The 18,519-nt window shown below is 39.6% G+C and overlaps 2 protein-coding genes across 2 annotated transcripts in view; one reads left to right on the top strand and one right to left on the bottom strand.

The window, feature by feature from the left end:
- The window catches only part of LOC137294724 (atlastin-2-like), a 214,813-nt gene that overhangs the window by 40,939 nt on the left and 155,355 nt on the right, over positions 1 to 18,519 (bottom strand). The gene's annotated exons all lie outside the window — the stretch shown is intronic.
- LOC137294726 (cyclic AMP-dependent transcription factor ATF-3-like) lies at positions 8,463 to 18,155 on the top strand. Its single transcript, XM_067825813.1, has 4 exons — positions 8,463 to 8,503; positions 9,422 to 9,695; positions 13,056 to 13,163; positions 13,391 to 18,155. The coding sequence occupies exons 2-4, from the start codon at positions 9,426 to 9,428 to the stop codon at positions 13,529 to 13,531; spliced, it is 519 nt and encodes a 172-aa protein (XP_067681914.1). The 5' UTR covers positions 8,463 to 8,503; positions 9,422 to 9,425; the 3' UTR covers positions 13,532 to 18,155.

Genomic DNA, 18,519 nt, shown 5'->3' on the forward strand with positions numbered 1-18,519 from the left:
CGAAATTGGAAGATATATGGGATTGATTCAACGTTGCACTTCCTTACTTTAATTCCTCCATAGGTTGTCATATCTCAACTAATGCTTATCTCTGTCCCTTCAGTAGAGTCTTTCTTTTCACGTTTCTCATCTCCCTTTAACTGGAGCAGTAGTTAGGTCTAACTTATTTTAACAGATATTTCACACTGTCGCATATTATCTACATAAATTGTAGAGATACACGTGAAAATAAAACCACTTTTTGTAATTCGGAGAGTACTGTAGGGTAGAGTGGAAACGTATATAGCAAAGTGGAGTGTGAGGTTTAAAGACGAACTTTCCTCATGTTTTCAAAAATATGAAAAACGCACAAGTTTCTGACACTTTGTTTTATATTTGATATATCCTGCCTGCTGTCTGTTACTCCAAAAACTCAGTTTTTCGTAACTAAATCCTGTTTAGCAGACACAACGTGACGACTTTCGTGTAATCTAAATTAGTTGTGGTATCGGAGAACAAAGAACTCTTGTAACCAATACTCTCTGTGACTGCCTCCATAAATATGTACAATGTAACACTACACCCACAGACAAGTGATGTTATTGTTGCATCACTTACACGTGGTCAACAGGAGACAACCACACCACACCGCCTACCTGATAGACCGTATATCATCATCTGTGCCTATGACCAAGATTTAGAGTATTGCCAGTTAAAGTATTTAAAATGATTATTATTATCTCAAGTATTTTAGCAATAGTATTTTACCAACATATAGCAATATCTACTGACAATTGTTGTGCACAATGCACTTTCTCAATTTCACAGTGACTTGAGAATATTTTAACAAGTGATGAAGATATTGCATACTGAGAGTTGGAAAGGATTTTGTAGACGCCAGAAATATTGACCAGACCTTTAATGTTTTACAGTCAAAATGGACAGTTAAATGCCTATTTATACAGCATACGAATGAGCCAGTGAGTTACCTTAATTTTACGCCGCACTCAGCAATACCATATAGCGGCGCTCTGTAAATAATCGGATCTGAACCAGACAATCCTGTGATCAACAGCATGAACATCGATCTACGCAAATGAGATACGATGATACGTGTCAACCAAGTCAGCGAGCACGAGGGTCCGATCCCGTTAGTCGCCTTCTAGAACAAGCATGAGTTAGTAAAGGTCAATTCCAACGCAGATCTTCTCGGGTTTACACTTTTTTACTGTTTTTTTCACACTGAATTTCACTTTTTATTTATTTGTCCTGGACATAATGATTTAAGGCAGATGTATTTCCCGCCATGGCTACGATCACACAAGAATGCTACAAAACGTTATTCAATACTTTCAAGTAAAGCATCTCTATTACAACATGAGACAGCTCTATTTATTCGCCATGCGCTCACACTGAGAAGAGATTCACTGTAACGTGTGTCATATGTTGTATATGTTGTACATATATATTTTGTATACAATGGGCTAACCCAGTGGTTAAAGCGTTCGCTCGTCAAACCGAAAACCGGGTTCGATTCCACACATGGACACAGTGTGTGTAGGCTATATCTGGTGCTGCGACATTGCTGAATTATTGCATACACGGCGTAAAACTGAACTTTTTCACTCACTTGTTGAGCTTTTACTGTTATTTTCTTATCCGAATGGAAATCCACATTGTCTCCCCATGTTTGTAGTGTTGGGGGTCACGATAGTTTAAGCTTAATATAAAATATAGATGTTAACAAAACTTATTTCAGATTAGTTTTAGAAATTATTTCATTCGTCTTGAAGTACGAGAAAAACATACAAAGCTAGAGTCCAAGATGAGAAAAACCATAAACTTGAGTGAGACAAGATACGAATTTGGATTCACCCAACTTAATCTCATGCCGTTTATTAGGGCAATCTGTGATTGTTCATGATAGACTCTTCTAGCTGAAGCGCTGTGACCTTTGACCTTGCTGGCTGATGCAAGCTTGCATCATGTGGACGACTGTCAGGAACAGAAGGCACCTTGAGCAGCCTTGACCTGAGAGACAAACGACGACGCTCAAATCGAATCCACCAATCGGGAAAATATTTGAAGATGACGTGTCCTTTAAAGACTTTCAGCATGACGAAACAGTTTCACATGTTCGGTCACCTTCATAAGACTCATATTTCGTAATATCGACATTCGCATGAGTGTATGAATGAAATGGAAATGTTCTAGAACTTAATCGAATGCATGTTGGTCGTTCACTGACGCAATGGTTGAAACAACTGAAACGTTCGGGAAGAAGAGTAAGGGAAGTAACTCTAGGAGTTAAGTCGAGTGTTAGGTGGTGTTACGAAATTTCTCAAGCGTAAAAAGGGAGGTATAGTGATCATAGCAAGGTGAGATGTATTCATAATTGTTCCATATTGTTAGATTGTCCATTTGACTTACATTGATGTCAAATAAATAGTTAAATGTCTTTATGAACGCGAATTAAGATTAAATAGGTTGGCAACACGCAAACCAGTGCCGTGCGACCTAATTACCGTTAATGACATAACTTTGTATTCGTGTGAAAAAAACCCACCGGCTTTATAGAAATATAAATTTACATTCGAACATTTCTGTAATGTTTTGCAAATTAAATCTGTATTGAATATGTAGACAAAACTGATTTATGTTTTACATACAACTATCAATACCAAACCAACCCTTCAAGTAGAACCCCACAGTACATAGTACCAACTGGTCCCATAAAGTCAACACCACCAAACCCCCACCCCCTTCGCTGTTAATAAACAGAATCGGCTCAACAAACTTGTGACGGATATGTCAACCCGTCATGTGTGTTTCTTACCAGTACATGCGTTTTGCTTGGTTAAGTATGTTACTTCTCCGTTTTTTATGATGTAAAAAGGGAGAAAACTCCAGTTTGAGAGCCAGTTGTGAACACGCACGTGGAATAAGGAAGGATGTTTCACTTCCCCGAATGGGTTGAGGCTTATGTGTTTACAAACGATTACAGCAACACAGCTGTCACAAAGTCATGATTACTTCCGATATCAAAATAGAGACATGTCAGGGTTAAACTGATTTATTTCATTCCTAACGCAGTTAATTAAATGCAAAACATCAATTCCCGGATATACATGTTGTATTTAATTCAAACTGAGGAAGTAGAGTATACATCACTCATAGCAGAATAAAGTTAGTAGTTGAGAGTTTCATCTTTGTGGTGAGAATATGGAGAAGTGTGTGCTGAATAACCTACACTCACTCTATCCCGGCTGAAGTCCCAGAGTACGTACGAATTTAGTCATGTTACCTCCTACACCGTTGACGTTTATATGCTACATTCACTGATGTCACTATTTACGTTGTGCTGTTGGTCTAAACTGGTACAAAGTAAAACTAGTAAGTTAGCCTTCCCCGTATACTAAATATTATTACCAGATTATTAATCTGAATATTGCAAACATGAAATGATTAACGTTGTAAAATACAGTCTCGATAACCTGGGCTTCACTACTATGTGGCCTGTAGTTTCTTCTCCTCTTTGTCAAATAATTAATATTTACACATCATTACAAGAACCATATCTATAAGCATGGAAAGACTAAATAGAAAATACCCCGAGATCTACTACATATAAGCTATTTAAATCTGAGGATGGTGTTTGAGCAATATCTTAAAATTTGGGATAATAAATAAAGAATATCAATATGGTATTTTCAAACTTCAAATCATCGAATTACAGCTGAACAAGCATTGTCACTAATATGACATAATCCCCCGCCGCATATTAGAAATGAAAGTGAAGGTCGTAGTTTAAGATGAAATAAAATGTCAGCATAAATATTACTCTCAAACTCTTTTGATATATTGCACTGCAGTTGTTAAAACACAAACACTCGTATTTTGAAGCGTCACTTAGACCTTGACCAGTCTATGAAATTACTAAATATACAGTTGCCCTGACCTTGAAAATCAATTGAAGGTCACCAAAATCGACTGGGCCCTGCGCCTTCCCTAGATAAAGCTTGGTGTTGAAAATGAAGAAAATTCAGTGAACGGTTCTTGAGATATCTCCCTGACAAAGTAAAACACAAAAGTCCCCTTTGACCCTGAGATGAAGGCCAAGGTCACCAAACCCGACTGAGACCTTTCTTTTCCTGTGATAAACCTAGATACCAAATATGAAAAGAATCTAGTCAACGGTTCTTAAGATATTCCAATCCCAGTCTAAGTAAACTTATCCGTACGTACGTACGGACGAACTTGAAAATTATCTGAAGGTCACCAAGATCAACAGGGCGCTGCACATTCCCTAGATAAAGCTTGATGTAGAATATGAAGAAAATCCAGAGAACGGTTCCGGAGGTATCTCGCTGACAAACTTAACATGCAGCGAACCATGCTGAAATCTTCAAAGCGTCGCTGTGACCTTGAAAATTAGGTGAAGGTCACCATAACTGACTGGACCCTGCACATTCATTAGATAAAGCTTGGTGTTGAATATGAAGAAAATCCAGGGAACGGTTCTTCAGATATCTTGCTGACAAGATAAAACTCTAAAGTTCCCTTCTGACCTTGAAATGAAGGTCAAGATCACCAAACCTGATTTAGGCCTTTCTTTTACCGTGATAAACCTAGATACCAAATATGAAAATAATCTAGTCAACGGTTCTTAAGATATTCCAATCCGTACGTTCGTACGTACGGATGGACGAAAGGACGGACGGAGCCTGATACTATATATGGAGAGGTACATGGAAAGAAATACAGTTAGCAAACAGATTCTGCCCAGTATGTGACATGAGAGATGTCAGTGACGAGTTATATTGTTATATATGTCCATGGTTCAGAGAACAGAAAATACTTGTGTACTCGCATCTTGTGTACTCCACGTCCCAACGGTGCGTGACGTTATCTCCTCTTTAGTTCTCCAGGACTACATGGGGCGTGACGTACCTCTCTCCTTTTGTACACCAAGGACCAATGAAGCGTGACGATCCCATAAGGCTCGACGTGTTCCTCCTCTTGTAAACACCAATGTTCCATGAAGCGTGTCACTATTCTCCTCTTGTGTACATCAAGGAATCATAGGGCGTGACGTATCCATCCTCTTGTGTACTCCTCAGGTCCATAAGGCGTGACCTAACCCTCTTCTTGTGATGAACCCCTACTATGAACCCATGAAGAGTGTCGCTGCTCTTCTCTTGTGTACACCTAGGCTACTTGGGGCGTGACACACCTCTCCTCTTGTGTACTACGTGGACCAATGAGACGTGACGTAACCCTCCTCTTGTTTAAACACTTGAGACGTGACGTTCTTCACTCTTGTGTGCTCCACGGGACTATGAGGCTTGACGTGCCTTTCCTCTTGTGTACTCCATGGTAATATAAGGCGTGACATACCTTTTCTCTTGTGTACTTCAGAGTACCATAAGGTGTAACGTACCCCTTCTCTTATGTACTCCTAGGCACCATAAGGCTTGATCTACCTCTTCTCTTGTGTACTCCACAGCACCATAAAGTGTGACGTACCTCTGCTCCTGTGTAACCCCACGGCACTACAAGGCATAACGTACTGAAGGGTACCATAAGGCGTGCCGTACCTCTTCTCTCGTGTACTCCACGGCACCATAAAGCGTGACGTACCTCTTCTCTTGTGTACTGAACGGTACCATAAGGCGTGACGTACCTTTCCTTTTGTGCACTCCATGGGACCATAAGGCGTAACATACCTCTTCTTTTGTGTACTGCACGGTACCTTAAGGCGTGACATACCTCTTCTCTTGTGTACTTCATGGTACCATAAATAGTGATGTACGCCTTTTCTTGTGTACTTAACGGTACCATAAGGCATGTCGTACTTCTTCTCTTGTGTACTCCTAGGCACCATAAGTCGTGACGTACCTTTCCTTCTGTGCACTCCATGGTACCATAAGGCGTGACCTATCTATTCTCTTGTGTACTTCACGGCACCATAAAGTGTAATGTACGCCTTCTCTTGTGTACTGAACGGTACCATAAGGCGTTACCTACTTCTTCTCTTGTCTACACCACGACACCATAAATAGTGACGTGCCTCTGCTCCTGTGTACTGCACGGTACCGTAAAGCGTGACGTACCTCTTCTCTAGTGTACTCCACGGCACCATAAAGCGTGACGTACCTCTTCTCTTGTGTACTCGATGGCACCATAAAGCGTGACGTACTTCTTCTCTTGTGTACTGAACAGTACCATGAGGCATAACGTAGTTCTTCTCTTGTATACTTCAGAGTGCCATAAGGCGTGACGTACCCCTTCCCTCGTGTACTCCACGGCACCATAAGGCGTGACGTACCCCTTCTCATGTGTACTCCACGGCACAATAAGGCGTGACATACCTCTTCTCATGTGTACTCCACGGGACCATAAAGCGTGACGTACCTCTTCTCATGTGTACTCCATGGTACCATAATGCCTGACGTGCTTTTCCTCTCGCGTACTCCAAGGGACCATAAATCGCCATGTACCCTTGAAAATCAGAAATGCCACGATTTAGTTCTGTAGCTATCCAGTCCTCGTTATCAAAGTTGAAAAATGTCCAGCCAACATGCCATCCATCGGTCCGTCAACCCGTACATCCAGCCACGTCCACCCGTATATCCATCCAATTATCAATCCGATATACCGACAGAAAGGCGGTTACGGTTACCGTCAGACACCTCGCGAAACTGAACGATTTATAATTACTGAATGAACAGACTTTCATTGTGTTTAACGGGACATTGCTACATAGGCGTTGGTCAGCAAGTTGTCAACAGTTAACACTTTGAAACCGATGCTGGGATTTCTTCAGTGAACACATAATCTCATTATCGGGTCACTGTGCAGACGATGTCAAAATGTTGTGATGATGGATACTTATCACATTGTCGGTCGGTCCCTATGTGTCACATCCCTCTGTCACTATATGTTACAATCATCGGTCACCATATGTCACACCCCTCTGTCACTATATGTCACAGTCATCGGTCAGCTGTGTGCACCAGGCGTGACATACCTTACTTATATATGCACCCCAAGCTTCAGAGCGCCGCCTCCCCATTATTCATACCTAAGCCCATGATGAAAATCCGTGGCGTTTACCACAGGAGGAAGCATGCACTAAGAAAGTCCCCTTGTTCGCCAGGACTTCTGTCACTGTATGCCACGATGTCATCACAATGTTACATCCCACTGTCACTATATGTCACAAACCGTCACAATGTCACACACGCTGTCATTATGGCACCCTGTTACATTATGCCACATCCCTCTGTCACTAAGCCGCACATACCTGCCACGGTAGCCTACTCTCTGACAATATGTATACCATGTATGGGAAATGCGAAAAGTTAAACAACTATACACAAATGTGATGAACAGATATTATCATTGTTGTATTCATTCACGTCGCACACATCGACGTTTTCATCTCCGCATCACCCGAGCCGAGGAGATTATCAACAGGCCTGTGTCTGACCTCAGTACTGGTATGGAGAAAAATGAACGCAAATTGACTTATCGAATGACACTTCGTATTCATATATATATAAAATAAATAATATGATTAGGTCTATGTTAACACTGATTAACTTGACCACATCTACAGATATAGCAATAAAATTACAGTTGACTATAAGATATGATACTTCTACATATTCGCATTACAGAAAGTACATCTGCTTAAAAACTGTATATTGAAAAACAAAACAACCCTCTGTTAATAACCCCTAATTTAATCACGTCAAAACGTCTTTCATACGATTTTTTAAAATACATTCCAGAACCTCGAGTTACGTCTTCCGCGTGTTTTAAATTTCCTGTGTGCAATACAGACAATATTTTAAGAACAAGCTAAAGGACCAATGTGTCCTGGACGAGTGTAATCAGTTCGTCCATCACAGACGAACGCCCGGTAGTCGGCTTCCCTGGCTACAGTCTTGGACATGCGTATTGCAACCTCCACGCTGGAGGTTTTTACATCACTCTTGCCTCGGGGGATAACGCACTCTGTGAACGAGGTTTGACGAGACTTCAAAACGTTGTTCCTACGTTTTCCTTAACTGTGTCACGTGTCGACGAAAGCGGTCAGGTCATGACCTATCTTCTAGTAAAAACTTTTCCCATCAAGTATTATTTAAACTGAATGCTCACATCCATATCCAGTTATAATTTCAAAGTAAAACAGCGTTGTCAAATCAAAATTAGTGTATACCGGAAGTCGTGATTAAGCAAAATTGAAACTTTGGCCGTGACCGAGCAACCATTTTGGTTCGGGGGAATTCCCCAAATGTTCTAAATTTAGTAACAAATCTTGATGACTGCGACAAAATCGCGGTAGTGATTATCTCCCTTCGCGCTCAGTACGCGAACTACCGAGACAAGCCTGAACATGCCCTGCCCCGTACAAAGCACAGCAATACAGTGTGTCGGCATTTGAAGTTGTGTCGCCGCTGAAGAAAGGAGTGAAAATCACCGTTCGATTGTTTTTATCCATATATGCATTAAACAGGTAAAGTTAACACTAATCCATGTTTATGATATTAATCTCAGTCGTTAATTGTGCAAATGTAGCTTGATTGAATTACTTGACAGCTTTCCTGACGTTTGTTTGTCAACAACGTCTCGGCGAACATGTGATTGCTGAGGGGATTTAAATCTCGTGTCAATGGATGTCGGTGTATATATGACTTATATGCATCATGACTGACAGCACATTGTCACGTGACATCAAACTAGTGCTGATTTCAGTGTCTTTAAGTGACACATGGAATATATGAAGTCTATATATAAATATGACTTATCGATTAATGCCACGTGCTTTTAAAACAACACGGGCTAAATCCAGAGGTTGCTGCATTCAGTTTTAAATTAAACTGAGTCTGGTCATAAAGTGTCTAGTGATGATCCACCCACGTGTTGCCAACTTAGACACGAATTAAAAAAACGTGGAAATGTTGGTGAAGTCGCCATGTTTGATCCATCCACGCCGTTTGTCCGCGCGGGTTTATTTATAACTGAATAATTAGAGCTAACACCGTATTGCTGTTCACAGGTCGACGTTGTTTTGTAATTGTCTATGTTCTTCTGTAACTTTTAGCATCGTGTTAAACTAATTCAAAATTATCAACTTTTCACGCCTGTAGGCTGTCAGTGATGATAGTCTATTTATAAATTTATGACAACTTGTTGACCTTGCACTTTTTCCTGGGACATTAAAATTTGTAAATTGTCACGACAGATAACGACTTAACGTCATTCAAGAAAACACATTTTTGTAACCAAAGCGGATTTAATTTTTTTTAATCTGCTTTGAAAAATCATGCAAAAAATAACGAAAGAATTTTCATATCTTTTAACCGGGTTTTTAAAACAAAATCGCCCACATATATATCCCAAAATGTTCAAAAATTACTTTTATTTGCCACAGTATCATGCAACAAGGATTCCGTTTACTGAAAGCTGAGGACGCCTGTGTGGACTTTGAGGGCTCGGAGATGGTATCCCACTTGGGAGAGGCTTCCGCACCACCATTACCATGCGACATCGACGTCAAACTGGCCAGAGCCACATTACAGGTTCTGGAAACTGGGCGTCTCACGCCACTCATCAAAGAGGAGTTGAAATGTAAGATACAAGCGCGACGCCATAGTCTTGGACAAGAGGAATATAATGTGGAGTTTAAAAAACCAAAGTCATATTCGGTGAGTTTTTTTCTACACTTTTTCAACATTTTTGTGTGTTTGAAGATGTCACGTGGTATGAACAGGCTCCTGGGTAGTGGGGACATGACATAAATATTCATGACATTACTATTCATGACATTACTATTCATGACATTACTTTCAGACTTTCCGGAATGAATTAGTGTACAATTCCTATTTTTTGTAGCCTAATTCTTGATGTCACATTTGACTTAATACGTTGTGGATATGCAATATACACAAACTAGTTTATATCCACTATTGTTTTGGGTTTTTTTGATAGTTTTTTTAAATATGGAATACTGCATCATGATAATTGCTTGCAATTAAAATGGTGCCTGATCTTTTGTATACGTGCAAAAGGATTCATGCATACATCACAGAATGCATAAAGTTAGTAAACTATTTACAGGATTTTTGTGATCACTCTTTGAATAAGTAATTGTCTGTATGTGTTTCCTGTTTTGTTTTTTTCATTTACTGCTTTAACAACATATGTCTTTATGTATGTAAGTGTCGGTATGTAGCAGTTAAGACATGGATAATAAAGACACTTAAATCTAACTCATTGTTTTACTGTAATGTCTAACTTTATCATTTGCCCGTTTTTGCTTATTGGTTAACGGTCACGACTTATTGTAGCATAATTCAAACACATGTAAGATTCATGCATATGTAGGATTTACATTAAAGTAACTCGTCCAGGATGCAATGTAAGGCTGTCAAATTCGTCACAGCTGTACAGTCATGCCTCACATTTGTTAAAGAAAGATTATATTCATTGTGTCAAATAATGATAATAATAAATATTTTTCTCAATGTCATTACTGTGATTTTCATGAGAGTAAACCATTCTTTCATTCACACACTCCAAGAACCGTGGAATCTTCATTGCACTCGTAAAAGAAATTAATATCGCACTGTGACCAATCATTGCACATGTGCGATGTGTAACATATTTTATGTATATGTGCAAACATATTTTTTGTATGTAAAGCCGTTGACACTTACTGAATGCATAATAACTGAAAAAATACGCCCTCTAATCAAGCGCATCGAAATCTAATTGCGTTTCATCTGTACATTAATCAGCATTGATATTTTTGAGGATGTGTTTCAAACCGATTGTAAAATTATCGAGTAAATGCATAAAATATTGATATTGTATTGAATACGTTTGCATCAACAAACTAAATACATTTTCCAAAGTGTAAGGTAAATAAACTCTCAGCAACTAAGGATATGTATGCATGCTGTACTGCAGTGCTGCCGTATAAATATAATGTGTATTTGTATCTAAGTCTGTGTATAACATTAAAAAAAACATAGGCGCTATATGTAATAATTTTCAGTTTGACCTCGATGGAAAATGCCTTTTTTAAAAAAAACAACAAAAAAACCAACAACAACAAAAAACAAACACAAACATTTTTCATCATTAAGAACTCTTAGAACTTCAGGCGTTTCATTAACAAGTTTTTTATTTGAACTGAGCAGATCTATATCTCAAATGATAGCGCCGTTTCCATGGTTGAGATAGCTACTGTTGAACATGCAGAAGTATTGGTTGTTGTTGTTGAAGTATTGGTACTAATAGTCCACTCATAAAATGCACAAGAAAACTCAAAAACACCACGAGGTAAGACATTTGTTTTACATATTTAAGTTGAGGAGTGCTTCTGTACAGATATGTAATTTCCTGTGTTCACCGTGCATGTCTCCGTTTCGTTAAAGAGCGAAACCAGAGTCGGATGAAGTTTGATTTCGCAGTGAGCATGTCATTTGGTACGAAAGTTAAAAGTTTGAGAAACACCATAATGCAGTAAAGACTGCGATATTTATGAGCATGTAAGAGTTAAACCCTCTTGTATCTGTGAGGATTCGCCAATATGGCGGCGGCGGACACTAGGGTGGACAGATTGGAAAGACTCGGTCAGAAAAAGAATTCAGGATGCCATATACGTATTCCTGGTTACAAAATGCTGAAATACTTGAAGTACTTGCATGCATTATTCGTGTTAATGATGTACGTTCATTTCTTTATAAATCAAACTTGGACTGTATGCGCAGAGACCATATGTCTATTTTACGTGCATGATGAAGTGTCACGTGATCTGTAAAAATGATATATTTTATGCCAAATTAAACGAATCAGGATTTTATTGCACGACACGAATGTTCTTGTAGACATATATGGATTTCTTCCATTGAAAATATATTCATGTTATTGTACATAAAGATTACAGTAGCACTCGTATAATTTATGAAGAATTACACGAAATAATTTTTTTGTGATCCAAAGTAAATGAAAGTGTAAGTGCCACATACATATATGTATTATTATTGAATATGAAGGAACATATATGAAGGAGACACTGAAGTTCGTTAGAAGGTGTAATCATTATACGAGCCCTGTTTTCTTTTGTTATGATTGTGATGGACATCGCCCACATCTCGTGCCCCCTGCAGGCATTGGTCCGATGGGTCACTAGGCCACGCCTTGAACCCTGTCTGCAGGTCACATGGCCCGCTGTCGGTCGCTCTGTTTCCTCGTGTAATGAGCTTTTGCTTGGCTCCTGTTCGAAGGACCCTCGGCCTGAGTAAGGCACGAGTCAAATTCGCTGTACGAATTTGAGTGACTTTCTCTTAGTCTTTGAAGATATATTGTTTTGACAAAACGAGACCCATTCTAAGTTGGTAAGGAGCACAAGTGAAATATCATCATCACTCCAATATTGTGCAGTCATACTTTTAGTCAGTATTCTTATCTTTTCCCCCATATGAAAAAATGAGCGTGCGTTAGGAGGGTGGTTTAGTTTACGCTTCCACAAGAAGCGTTTTGATGACCCCAAAACTTCACAAGTGAAGTTTTTGTTGCGAATCTGAGTTTTAAAATAGCATCATATGATCCACGAGTTTATAGATGTGACAATGTAACGTTCAGTTATGCTTTTTTTTATGTATGTGACTGGCAGATGTATTGTGCTTGATGTATGTGACTGGCAGATGTATTGTGCTTGATGTATGTGACTGGTAGATGTATTGTGCTTGATGTATGCGACTGGCAAATGTATTGTGCTTGATGTATGTGACTTTATGTGTGAACTGTATCTGACTTTACAGGTGACTGGAGTTCGAATTGAATCTGTTGTGCGTATCTTCACACACTGACATTTGTATGCAACACTTGGTTGTATTTTGTCACTTATGACACAACTGGTAGTTGAAGTGTGCCTGCATTGCAAGAAGTTGTATTTTGACCCTTGTGACGGAAGATGTGACAGGTTCCTTTGTATCTAATATATTCTTACACATATGACTGGTAGTTGTAAAGTGGCTGGTGAACTTTTACTGATTCAGCTCACGCCAGAGGAAGAAGAGAGAGCACAACACCGGAAGGAACGAAACCGCCTCGCGGCCCAGCGCTTCCGGCGGAAGCGGAAGGAGGAATATAAGAACGTTGAAATGGTAATGAATCGCACTGTTACGTCAAATTACAGTTCTCATGGAAAATAACCAGTCATATCACGATAAGTTAGAGCTGAATGAACTTTAACAAACATGATAACAACGTATTGTAGACAAGGGACTTGATAATTAAGTTTTTGTAATCGATCTTTGCACCTGGGATACCTTTTAAGAAAATATTCTTTTTATGCATAATTGCGTGTTAAATTGTTTTCCTGTATTTGCAGGAGGTTGAGAGGCTGGAAAAAGCTAATGCCAAGCTGCAGGCGGAATTTGATTCCCTGACTGTGGAAAAGGACCAACTTCTGTTTGCCCTCTCACAGATCCGGACTCCCTCCGGGCCCATCCTGCCTGGTGTTTCTCGCTGAGACCCGATGTCATGGAAGAAAGTGTCACACTGACAGTGCAAACGCTTGCCGAGGCTTGGGCTCCGCCCACTCGGGCCTATCAAGGCCATGTACAGAACTGATCAAGGGTATTGGGAACTTGTAGTAAGTGTAGAGCAAACAATGTACAAGTAGCAGAATTGTCATGGTTACCAACAATAGCCAATCAGGGAACAGCATGTGAGAACAAAATCTTGCATCTTTGTCACTAGTTGTAATTGGTTTTAGTTTTACAAGTTTGAAAGTGATTTTAATTTTAGCCTCGCTTGGCTGAGTCAGATGTGTACGTGCATCACAGAGAAATGTTCTCAAAATTGGTCAAGCTGATAACAGCCATGGCTTCTAGCGCTTCTGTGTGTGTGCTCGATCAGATCAATGTAAAAAAAAACTACGGGTAATTCATTTTTGGGGGTATGACATTTAGCACAAATTAGCAGTGTAGGTGCCATACACTTAAAATGAGGTCACGACGCATTGTCAGATAACTGACAATAATGGAAGACTGTACACCAATGGTGCTTCACCTATCCACCATGACCATGCATTTTCTGTACTTTAGGAAGTACTAACAGCACTGTCCGTTGGTTAGGTTAGTGCAAAGCCTCCACATGCTGTTTCTTGAAGGAACCAAGCCTCCACTGAGAACATGTATTATACTTAACTTGTATGGTTTTATTGTTTACATTGAACAGGGTCACAATTTCATGTTTCTTGTATGTTGTGCATGTTGCCATGGTGGTATGCCTCAGTTACCTCCCCTTGTTTCATTGTGACCCATGTCCAATCAGATCTGTTATCGAGAAACCCTCAGTTTTGTATCCCCAAGAACAGAATCCAGTAATGATCGTGCACATCCGATGATCACGTTAATTCTTATGGATTTGTGAGATTTATAGCAAAATCACCTTTGTCATTGTGTGGTTTGCCACAGCTGCACATCCGATGATCACGTTAATTCTTAGGAATTTATGAGATTTATAACAAAATTACCTTTATCAGTGTGTGGCTTGCCAAAGTTACTATCGGCTGAAACTGTCATGATAATTTCCGTTTAAGCCCTGATGTTATGTACAATAATCTGATCATTTAAATACAGTTTGTTCACGACATTAATATACATTTGGCATCAACCATTCCATTGTTGAGTTATCTCCCTGTCAGCTGCACAGATGATGATATCACCCTTGATTGTCTTCTTCATCTTTAACTGACTCGCCCTAATGCTAAAACAATTCCATTTATACTCGTGAAACAAGACATTCACTCACCTGTCCTGTGCCCCGTTTCACAAAGTTCTCGTTAGCGTAAGATCTCGTCATTTCTCGTAGCATCCGTACTTCTTGTGTTGCAGTATAGGGGATACGAATTCTGCGAGAAACGTTACGAGATCTTAAGCTTACAAGAGCTTTGTGAAACGGGGCTCAGGCCTACTTTCACAAAGCTCTCATGACGCAATACTCGCACTGTTTTCTGACAGCAACCCTTCACTCACTGGGATGGTATTATTCACGGTTCCCACGACTGTGAGGTCCTGTCGTTATTGATACTATTACACGGTTGTTTTCATTCACAGAACCTAAAACAATCCAGTAATGTGTCTAAAGTGCAATAGTTCCCACAAAATAATAGTTTAATTAGTTTTCAAAGAGTTCCATATACAGAGGACCCGGTTAATCCAGACAACTGCAAAGCAAACGCTCTGGGTTAACCTACCAAGCTAGTCAGTATCATTTGTTTTCATAGCAGATTCGTTTTATCTCATGCATATTTAGTTGCACATCATTTCTGCTAATTTTAGTTTTGTTTTCTAAGTAAATATAGCTGACAGTCACACCCGTTTTCCACCCTGCAGTGTGATCAGCTTCAAGTTGAACGGTTTATCCTATCACAGCAATGTATATGTCTTCTCATTTGCAATATATTCCCATTTAATCGAGGTTATGAGACTAGGTCATTTTGTATCTTGTTTCGTATACTGGTTCATAGGGTATGCAAAAGCACAACATTTGATGTTGACTTCTCCATGTATGAATTTTCCGTTAAAACTAAAGCCTTCACATTTCGCCAAAACTTTTCATATTTTCACTTTGACTTCAAACAAGAAATACTTTTGGCAGGCCTAGTAGACCATGTTTTAAAAGCATTTTTGATGATGATTATGACAAACCCAAAACATGTTGTTTTTCTTTGTTCTTGTATACCACTAAAACAATTAAGAACACGATTGAAAGGTTGTGTCTTGCAACTGGCTACAGTCATGTCAGATTGACAACAGTTATATGCAAACATCGGATGGGTGTAACTTCTTCTGACTAGTACACTGGGCGAGGTTTTGAGACAGATGCGGTCCTTACCGATTGTAAATCTACTAAGACTATAAGGATAAATCCCAAAATATTTCCTGTACATAACATTGAATGATTTCAATACAGAGATGAAACATGTAGGTTTGCTGTAGAATGTTCTCAATATTCTATGTAGCAGTCATGCTAGTTTATCATAGTTTTTGTCATAAAATTCCTGGACCAGTTTCCGGCGTTGTCTCGTCTTGGTTGACGTCACTTCCGACACATGCAGATTCGTTTTAGTGTCGAACGTGTGCCATTCTAAAACGAGGCTATGTCATGTTTCCAGAGAGTTTACACTGGGTAAACGAGGGTGAGCATCAGAGTAGGCTATTTTCCTCTTGTTGTCCCAACTAGACAACTATCAAGTAGGACACTAATCTGATGACCATTGTTACCGCCCCCGTTTATCCAGGTTATTCTGATGTATCCCTCAGTACGGCTAATGCATTAATCGAGTGCATTATTAATTTTGGGTTGTCATTCCGAAGTTTCGACTGGATGGGTGGGGGCTTTTTCTCACATGCATTTTATTGCGCTGTCCAGCTGGAGCTTTTGACTATTTGACTATCAACTATCAAGATCAATGTCATATTTGACTCCTTCCAATCCGAGATCATCATCACACCTCAGGGAAGTCCAGTTTGTACCTTCCATAACATGCATTATGTCAAAAGGGTGAAATGTTACGTACAAGAGAGTGAGGTGTTATGTACAAGAGGATGTTATGATATGTACAAAGGCGTGTGATGTTATGTACAACAGGGTGAGATGTTATGTACAACAGGGTGAGATGTTACGTACAACAGGGTGAGATGTTATGTACAAGAGGGGGTGATGATGTGTACACTTGGGTGCGATGTTATGTACAAGAGGGGGTGATGGTATGTACAAGACGGTGACATGTTATGTACAAGAGAGTGACATGCTACGTACAGCCGGGTGTGGTGTTATGTACAAGAGGGTGAGATGTTTCGTACAATAGGGTGAGGTGTTATGTACAAGAGGGTGATATGTTATGAACAGGTAGGTGAAAATTTGGATCATCAAGTAAGTGCGATGTGTGCGAGAGGCCGAAATTTCATTTACAAGAGGCCGATAGGTTATGTACAAGAGAACGGTAAGTCATGTACAATAAGGTGGGGTGGAAGGTTAAACGTTTTTGCACTCTGGCATACAGTGACGTCTGTCTATTACATGGCAGGTCTTGGGGATAAGTTTTAAAGCAAGGGCTGTACCTAGAAACGCCCCTCTAATTCAAACTCAAAGTACACTGCATGGCACTGAGACCAACACTCTAATATAAGCAGAAATATATGTAACTCTGGTCTCGTAGTGATAAAAATCGGTTCCTTTATTCATGATATACGTATTCCATGCTGTGTGATTGTTTGTAGGTTCTCCAAAGTATTTCAGTCCATTCGCAAATAACATTGCATCATTTGAGTTTCATCCCGTGTGGTGTGATGTGTACCCGTCCGAAATTGTGAAACCTGCGGTGTGCTTCACGCTTGTCAGGCGACTCTGCCATTTTTTTCAAAGGCTCAAACCATTCCTGTATTTTAAAATTTGTTATTCTGCAATACCAAAGCTTTAATTAATGTGTTCATCTCGATTCATACCATACAATAAATACCATTGTTGTCCTTCGCCATGTGTTGACTGCTACATTGTCACACACGGAGCTACTTAACCCAACCTTTTTACGTTTGATAGATTCCATTTGAGTTTCGTTCTCTACTTGTCAACATTAAATGTAAGATGTTCTTGTTTCTTAATCATTTTTATTATTTCCATGTTTTTGTTTTTTGCATACTGAAGTCAGCGTGCATGCGGAACACAAGCATGAGTGTTGTGTTACATCCTGTTGTTGATTCAATGCATGAACAGGGCCCATTGCCAAATATCTCTGCCAGTATGTATATATAACAATAACCATGATTTGATACATGTGTTTGTGCCGCTACTTGTCGGCCTCTGTTGTTACATAGTTTGGAATAGACGTAGATTTCACTTGTTACTTTCATTTTGCTTGATGCTATGACACAGATTGTTTTGTTTGTTACTTTTTATACCCCGGATGACTGTGTGTGTATACATGCACGTGTCTGTATACATGTGTATACGTTTAATGTTGTCGCAGCTTGGGGTTGCTGCAGTCAGATGTTTACGGTTGTTGTACAGATGTACGTATTTTCCACTGATGATGAGTATGGCATTATATTTTTATATAAGCATGAGAATAAATGAATATTTGCGAATCGCTGTGTCTTGTCGTCACTGGGAAACGTAAACCAGAGCTAATGTCAGAAATGTTCAGTAGACGCAGTCCTTAGTTAGGACCTACTTAATAAAGTACAATCGAATCCTACCGGTGAAGATCACGGTTAGAAAGATCTTCAGCAACCCATGCTTGTGGCAAAAGGCGACTAATGGAATTGGGTAGTCAGGCTCGCTAACATGGTTGACAAGTCATCTGTTTCCAGTTGCGCAGATCGATGCTCATGCTGTTGATCACTTGAGTGTCTGGTCCAGACGCTCATTATTTACATGTAGCTACAATATTGCTGAGTGCTGCTTTAAAAGGCAAACAAGCAAACAACCAGAGAACCTATTTCTGGGGTT

This window comes from Haliotis asinina, chromosome 8 (genome assembly GCF_037392515.1).
Source record: "Haliotis asinina isolate JCU_RB_2024 chromosome 8, JCU_Hal_asi_v2, whole genome shotgun sequence".
Classification (NCBI taxonomy): Eukaryota; Metazoa; Mollusca; class Gastropoda; order Lepetellida; family Haliotidae; genus Haliotis; species Haliotis asinina.